An 8,329-nucleotide genomic window follows, 5' to 3' on the forward strand; every position below is an offset into this window, starting at 1 on the left:
GCCTCAGAGGCAGCACAAGAAGCAATCTGGGTGAAGGAGTTCATTACCGACCTAGGAGTTATTCCCAATGCGTCGGGCCCGATGACTCTCTTCTGTGACAACACTGGAGCTATTGCCCTTGCCAAGGAGCCCAGGTTTCACAGGAAGACCAGGCATATCAAGCGTCGCTTCAACTCCATTCGTGAAAATGTTCAAAATGGAGACATAGATATTTGTAAAGTACATACGGACCTGAATGTAGCAGATCCGTTGACTAAACCTCTCCCTAGAGCAAAACATGATCAACACCAGAACTCTATGGGTGTTCGATTCATCACAATGTAACTAGATTATTGACTCTAGTGCAAGTGGGAGACTGTTGGAAATATGCCCTAGAGGCAATAATAAAATGGTTATTATTATATTTCCTTGTTCATGATAATTGTCTATTGTTCATGCTATAATTGTGTTATCCGGAAATCGTAATACATGTGTGAATACATAGACCACAACATGTCCCTAGTGAGCCTCTAGTTGACTAGCTCGTTGATCAACAGATAGTCATGGTTTCCTGACTATGGACATTGGATGTCATTGATAACGGGATCACATCATTAGGAGAATGATGTGATGGACAAGACCCAATCCTAAGCATAGCACAAGATCGTGTAGTTCGTTTGCTAGAGCTTTTCCAAATGTCAAGTATCATTTCCTTAGACCATGAGATTGTGCAACTCCCGGATACCATAGGAGTGCTTTGGGTGTGCCAAACGTCACAACGTAACTGGGTGGCTATAAAGGTGCACTACGGGTATCTCCGAAAGTGTCTGTTGGGTTGGCACGAATCGAGACTGGGATTTGTCACTCCGTATGACGGAGAGGTATCTCTGGGCCCACTCGGTAATGCATCATCATAATGAGCTCAATGTGACCAAGTGTTTGGTCACGGGATCATGCATTACGGTACGAGTAAAGTGACTTGCCGGTAACGAGATTGAACAAGGTATTGGGATACCGACGATCGAATCTCGGGCAAGTAACGTACCGATTGACAAAGGGAATTGTATACGGGATTGATTGAATCCTCGACATCGTGGTTCATCCGATGAGATCATCGTGGAACATGTGGGAGCCAACATGGGTATCCAGATCCCGCTGTTGGTTATTGACCGGAGAGTCGTCTCGGTCATGTCTGCATGTCTCCCGAACCCGTAGGGTCTACACACTTAAGGTTCGGTGACGCTAGGGTTGTAGAGATATTAGTATGCGGAAATCCGAAAGTTGTTCGGAGTCCCGGATGAGATCCCGGACGTCACGAGGAGTTCCGGAATGGTCCGGAGGTGAAGAATTGTATATAGGAAGTCCAGTTTCGGCCACCGGGAAAGTTTCGGGGGTCACCGGTATTGTACCGGGACCACCGGAAGGGTCCCGGGGGGTCCACCGGGTGGGGCCACCTATCCCGGAGGGCCCCATGGGCTGAAGTGGGAGGGGAACCAGCCCCTGGTGGGCTGGTGCGCCCCCCTTGGGCCTCCCCCTGCGCCTAGGGTTGGAAACCCTAGGGGTGGGGGGCGCCCCACTTGGCTTGGGGGGCAAGCCACCCCCTTGGCCGCCGCCCCCCCTTGGAGATTGGATCTCCTAGGGCCGGCGCCCCCCAGGGGCCCTATATAAAGAGGGGGGAGGGAGGGCAGCCACACCCAAGCCCCTGGCGCCTCCCTCTCCCTCCCGTGACACCTCTCCCTCTCGCTGAGCTTGGCGAAGCCCTGCCGAGATCCCCGCTGCTTCCACCACCACGCCGTCGTGCTGCTGGATCTCCATCAACCTCTCCCTCCCCCTTGCTGGATCAAGAAGGAGGAGACGTCTTCCCCAACCGTACGTGTGTTGAACGCGGAGGTGTCGTCCGTTCGGCGCTCGGTCATCGGTGATTTGGATCACGATGAGTACGACTCCATCAACCCCGTTCACTTGAACGCTTCCGCTCGCGATCTACAAGGGTATGTAGATGCACTCTTTTCCCTCTCGTTGCTAGAAGACTCCATAGATTGTTCTTGGTGATGTGTAGAAATTTTTTAATTTCTGCAACGATCTCCAACATATAATTCATCATGTGCGCTACCCAAAGCTTGTCCTCTAAGGTACCTCCAGTAACAAAAGCCCCGTTTTTATCAAAGTTGATTTTGAGTCCCGAGATGGACTGAAAACACATCAATAAAACTTCAGATTGATCAAACTGACTTGGTTTTTCTGGATCAGGATGAAGGTATCATTTGGATACTGCAAGTTGCCGCCCTTGTGGACTTCAGGGAACACCCCATGAATATGCTCGACTGTCTTAGCACCCTCTAAGGTTATAGCCAAGGCGTCAACTACTAGGTTGAAAAGGAGAAGGGGTATCGGGTCACCTTGCCGAACGCCCCTCAAGTTTCGAAAAAAGGGGTCGGGCTCCCCATTAATGTTAATGGTGGTTTGCTTGCATCTAAGAAGCTGCATAATCCAGCTAACCCATAATGGGTCAAAACTTTTTCGATGGAAAACTCTTTCCAAGAACTCCCAACTGACACGATCATACGCTTTCTCGAAGTCTAGTTTGAGGATAAAGACATTTTCCTTCTTGACTTGTGCAGATTGTAGAACTTCATGAAGAACCGAAATGCCTTCAAGGATACTTCCACCTCGAATAAAGGCAGTTTGGCTCGAACCTATGACCCGGTTGGTAACTGGTGATACCCGCGTTGCAAACCCTTTGATGAGTAGACTAAATGTTGCATTGATCGGAGTCAAAATTGCTTAATAAAGTATGCCCCTGGGACCTTGGGAAGCAAAGTGATAATAGCGTAGTTTAGATGATGCCAATCCTACCTTTGGTAAAGTCATCAAGCAACTCAAACATTTGTGGGCCCACCATGGGCCAATTTTTTTTAATAAAAAGTCATTGGGAACCATTTGGTCCTGGTGCAGTATTAGTACGCGTGGCCGCAAGAGCCACCTTTAACTCCTTGGGCAGGAAAGGGGCAGTTAATGTATCATTTTTGATGGCACTAGCAGACCCGACCCCCCCCCCCCCCCGACCACCACCACCACCACCAACTTAGCGCCGCCACGTTCACCCGAGGCCAGCAACTCCCTATAAAAGGAATATATGTGCCTTTTGGAATGCCTCATGTTCAGTGATATTATTGGGACCATCCCTAAGCGCAACGATCCTGCAATACACGGTATCGAGGTCTTCCTTTTCAATCCAAGTTTGGGATCCTTGCCGCCGCCAATGGATTCCTTCACCGAGCGTGATGAAAAGTATATCATCCTCAATGCTATATCTAAGAGCCCACTCCGCCTCGGATAACCCAGGACATCATCTAACAAATCGAATTCCTAGATCTTACCAAATAAGGCGGTCTTTTGGACTTAAGGGCACCACCAAGGTAAGATTTAGACTAAAGTGAAGAGTTGTAGCTTCAGTGATAAGAGCATCCACACAATCCCCTACAACATTATTCCCTATGGCCAGTCATTCGGATGCTCCAGGTTAATCATCAACTCTGATAATTCTGATATGATTGTTGCAATGCAAGATGGTGGTACTTTCTTGGGATTGGCTGCTGCTATTTGGACGATTGTTATCATATGACTCGCGATGTATCACAAGTCCACTACGAGCACTGTTATTGAGAAGGAAATTTTGTAGCGCATGAACCGGCGAGGATTGCTAGATTTTCTCCACCTGGTACTTGGTTTGATAAGGCACCTAGTGCCATTACCCCTATGCTTGTAAATGATGCTAGTACTTTGATTACCACTTAATAAAGGGTTTTGAATTTTCAAAAAAAATAGGCACCACCAAGGTTAGCCCCCCACCCTCCAGGGTGGTGCCGCAGCCTCCTAATACAATGCTGCCATGGATTCATTGCATCTGTCAAGGGACCAAAAGGATGGCTGCAAGCCAAAGCCCATTTCTCCCGCACAACGTCCATGAACCTGGGCCAACAAAATGTTGGTCTTAATCTACCAAAGTTAACAACAGCACCTTTCGCTTGGTGTGAGCAGTGGACCAGCAAAGTGGCACAGCAAGTCATAAAGTCTTGCTCGCTCTGGTCACTGTTTCTTTTCTTTGTTATATTAAGCAGCACAGGTTAGTGGTGACGCGACATAACGAGGGTGAAAGAAATGGGGAATCTCATTCGGTCGTTCCTCCTTCCCGGTCCGGTCAATTGCCAAGGCAAAAGTTCAGCGGACCTTCTGTCCACATTACAACACTTTCAGTGTCACACTCCACTTTCTGAAGCTTCTGGACACCAAACCCTGAATTCCCTGATACATGACCCAAATTGTCACGGAAAATGCTCAAAACAGAAGGAAAAAAAACTGTTTCTATGCACGAAGCTTTGTGCATAGAAATTAATCAACGGGAAAAAACCAATCATGTGTACTCAATTCGCCATGGATCTCACTTTGTCACCATCTGCACGGAAGCTTTGTGCCACAGTGTGTACGCACTTTCACCATAACTACAAAAATCCAACGGCGGCCGGCCTTCTCGAAGAACATTTCAGCTGCTAGCAGTATGTACACAACAACAAAAGGGCACCATCAACCTCATCGCGGCTCGACGACGGTGATGGAGACGTCGTTGATGGACTGGGGCGAGAAGGTGGACTCGGTCTTGGTGGAGAAGGGGATCATCGCCGCCGGGAAGGTCCTCAGCCGGGTGAACATGGGCGGCCTGGCCGGCGCGGGCAGGTTCATGTGGTCGCTGATGAGCATGAGCAGGACGCTGGACATGGTCGGCCGGAGCTCCGGGTCGTCCTGCACGCAGAGGAGTCCCACGTGGAAGCACCGCCACGCCTCCTCCTTGGAGTAGGCCCGCCCCAGCGCCGGGTCCATGAACTCGGCCGCCTTCTCCTCCGTCCAGCTCTTCCATGCCTGCACCAACACAGAGCAGCAGCTCAGTGCTGAAGCTTACCAGTAGATAATGCTAGTGATACCACTAGAGTTTTGAGAGATTATGTACTACGTACGTCTTGGATGAGGGTCTGCTCGTGCTCCTCGAGGTAGAGCGCGCCGTTCCGCTTGCCGCCGAGGATCTCGATGAGAAGGACCCCGAAGCTGAACACGTCCGACTTGACCGAGAACACGCCCTCCATCACGAACTCCGGCGCCATGTACCCGCTGCATTGCATGGGGGCCCGAATTCAGGTGAGTAAGCATGCATGCAGTACGGCCGGCCAACACTACACAGTAATGGAGGTGGTCGCTTACTAGGTTCCGACGACGCGGCCGGTGTTAACCTCGATGCACTCGTCCTCGAAGATCTTGGCCATGCCGAAGTCGGAGATCTTGGGCCTCATCTTGTTGTCGAGGAGCACGTTGCTGGCCTTGAGGTCCCGGTGGACGACCTTGAGCAGCGAGTCCTCGTGGAGGTAGAGCAGCCCGCGGGCGATGCCCAGGATGATGCTGTGCCGGGTTTTCCAGTCCAGCTGCGCGCTCTTGCTTGCATCTACGTAACAAAGTAAAAAAAATTTAAGAACTCTGATGAGTGATCAGGGATCGACCAACACAGCAAACGTACTCTGTACATCATGAAGAGATCACTAGCAGCAACTAATTAATTAATGATCTCGTTTTCCAGCCGGAAAAGTTGGGGCCTAGTTAGTACCATGTGGCGTGCAGGTGGCTCGCAGTGCGCATCACGCGATAATTATCCGGCCACTTACAGGTTACCATCAGTACGTAGTACGTCGCCAGTCGGCTAATCAATGACAGATTGCTCGATTTAATTGCGCGGTCCATGGATCGCCGGGCAGTAGCTAGGCACTGCACCGGCTGGCCCCCATTAACCAAACGAGCTCGGAACTTAATGGCGCGACGCCGCAGGTTTCAACCACCGCTCCTCCCCCTCGAGCTCTTTTCTTTCCAAGCTACCAACCGAAATGGATGAGACGGGTGAAAGGGGTAGGGAAGGGACGCACCGAAGAGGAAGGCGTCGAGGCTGCGGTTGGGGAGGTACTCGTAGACCAGCAGCTTCTCGTCGCGCTCGGCGCACCAGCCCAGCAGCCGCACCAGGTTGCGGTGCTGCAGCTTGGCGATCAGCTCCACCTCGTTCCGGAACTCTGCCGCGCCCTGCCGCGACCGCGCCGACAGCCGCTTCACCGCGATCTCCGACCCGCCCGTCAGCACGCCCTTTGGTTTACATGCCAATCAAAGCTCGGTTCAATTTCACCACAGAAATGGCGGGAGAGGCTGATCTCTCTACACAAATGTTGAGTGCACTAGGGACTAGCTAATAGAGAGACTACTAAATTACAACTATTAAGTAAACCACGTACTCTGTAGACAGGGCCGAAGCCGCCCTCGCCGAGCTTGTTGGCCTTGGAGAAGTTGTCGGTGGCGGCGTGGATGGAGGCGAGGTCCATGAGCGGCAGGTCCGAGCTCGACATCGGCCGCAGGCTCTGGAGCAGCGATCTCCTCACGGCTGAAGATTTGCATTCCCACTTCAGCCCCAGTGGTAACCAAGAAGAAGCAAGCCGGTTCAGACTTCAGAGACGGCGGAGGATCACGTACCGTTGCGCTTCCGCCAGCGCCAGCAGTAGATGCAGTAGAAGAGCGTGCAGAAGATGACCACCACCAGCACGGATACCATTATCTTCATCGCCTCCTGGCTCGACCCGCGCCCCGCAGTCGCCTCGCCGTCGCCCGACGGCGCCGGGGACGACGACGCGCCCATGAGCTGGCGGTGCCCAGCGCGCGGCGACGCCATGCGCTGCTCCGGCGGAGGAAGGTCTCTGCCGGTGATTGCCTGACGAACCTTGACGTGGTGAAAAGGGAGGAGGAGGAGGAGGAGAAAGACGTGAGAATGGCGGGGACGGGGAGTGGGAGTGAGTGAGACGATGGTGGCTGCGGTCGGCTGAAAGGTTCTACTAGTAGCAGCAGCAGTTGCCAAATGTCCACCTACCGGATCTTTGTTTTTCCTTCTTCCGGCACCGGCAGTCGGCAGAGCGTTCGACGCAGCAACACCGCAGTTATTATCCTGGCTAAAGGGCGCATTTGCAGTGGAAAGTATCATTATCCTCTTCTTTTTGCTTATACCTCTACAAGGTAAAAACCATAGGATGAGGTTCCATGAGTTGGCAGTAAATCTAAGGAGGTTCCATGAACTGGTAGTACGATGCAAGTAAAGTAAGTGGGGTAGAACCAGTCATGTTCATGATAGATTAGTCTAACTGTCCCAATTAAGCCACTGATGAGCTTTCATTAAGTCAGTTAGGTCTTAGTGGGATGTTGAGAGGTAGTAAGTATCCGGCTATTTACTACTCCACCATGCCTTGTTATAAACACATCACAAATTCCACAGTTACCAAAAATACAAAAAAAAAACACCTCTCAAAAGAATTCTTAAAGGGACATTGCTTCGAATGGTTGGTTATCTCATGATCCTTTTTGAAGTGATTGGTTTTCTCATAATCAATGTCGTAATGGATGCTTTATTTTTAAGAAACACCAACTAAAACGTAGAGGTGTGCGCTCACACACAAACACACTCACGGTGTCTACTGATGGGTGTCTACTGATGACTGCAGTTACAGATGTTCAAGATTGACAAAGTCGCCAATAGCGCCTGCTATTGACAAGAACGTCGCCTCCTGATGAAAAAACAATCCACTTTTAGAGACACAGAGTGCGTCGAACCGGTCTTTGATCTTGGGATGGGGTTACCAGCCATAGGTGAGTTGTTCTTGACATTGTTCTTGACCATGTCGTGTAAAACAAAAGCAAACTTGTTTTTACAAAAATATACATACAAATGCTATCAGAACTGGTGAACGATAAGTAAAGTGTATTGTTTCAAAGGGAAAATAAATCCTATTTAGACCCTGGACTGTGGTGTATGGTCTAAAATGAAGCCCTAAAAATGGAACCTTAAACTTTCAATTTGTGCTATTGTAGTACAAACAAATGTGCGTCTATAATCCACAAGTTTTAAGAAAGAAACAAGCAATCACTACATTCTATATAAAATTTGCAATATTGGTACAGAAAATGTGTGCCTAGAATTGACGAGTTTCGAGAAGAAAAAAGCAAGGGATTGCTACATTCTAGTACATACCAGGGGTGTTAGCGTGAACTATTTCAAGCTTGTCAGAAAATAGGCTAGATGAAAACGGTATATTATAAGCGCACATTACATAACAAAGAGAACTAAACAGTACAAAAGCACATGAGATAATGTATCAATCAGTGATTTGAGGCCCAAATCGGAAACACCAACTTTTGCCTTCCAAAAAAACAAATAGCGAGAATGCTAACACATCATTATAGATAATGTATCCATACCACTGACAGCTAGATTCTAGTCTTA

General features: G+C 49.7%; 1 protein-coding gene across 1 annotated transcript; it reads right to left on the bottom strand.

Moving 5' to 3' along the window:
• Window positions 1-4,132: 4,132 nt before the first annotated feature.
• LOC123167276 (cysteine-rich receptor-like protein kinase 10) lies at window positions 4,133-6,870 on the bottom strand. The gene is made up of 6 exons (XM_044585106.1): window positions 6,535-6,870; window positions 6,300-6,445; window positions 5,943-6,153; window positions 5,233-5,470; window positions 4,992-5,142; window positions 4,133-4,896 (listed from the first exon to the last, which is right to left on the bottom strand). The coding sequence occupies exons 1-6, from the start codon at window positions 6,728-6,730 to the stop codon at window positions 4,570-4,572; spliced, it is 1,269 nt and encodes a 422-aa protein (XP_044441041.1). The 5' UTR covers window positions 6,731-6,870; the 3' UTR covers window positions 4,133-4,569.
• Between the last annotated feature and the right edge of the window lie 1,459 nt (window positions 6,871-8,329).

This window comes from Triticum aestivum, chromosome 7D, assembly GCF_018294505.1.
Source record: "Triticum aestivum cultivar Chinese Spring chromosome 7D, IWGSC CS RefSeq v2.1, whole genome shotgun sequence".
Lineage (NCBI taxonomy): Eukaryota > Viridiplantae > Streptophyta > Magnoliopsida > Poales > Poaceae > Triticum > Triticum aestivum.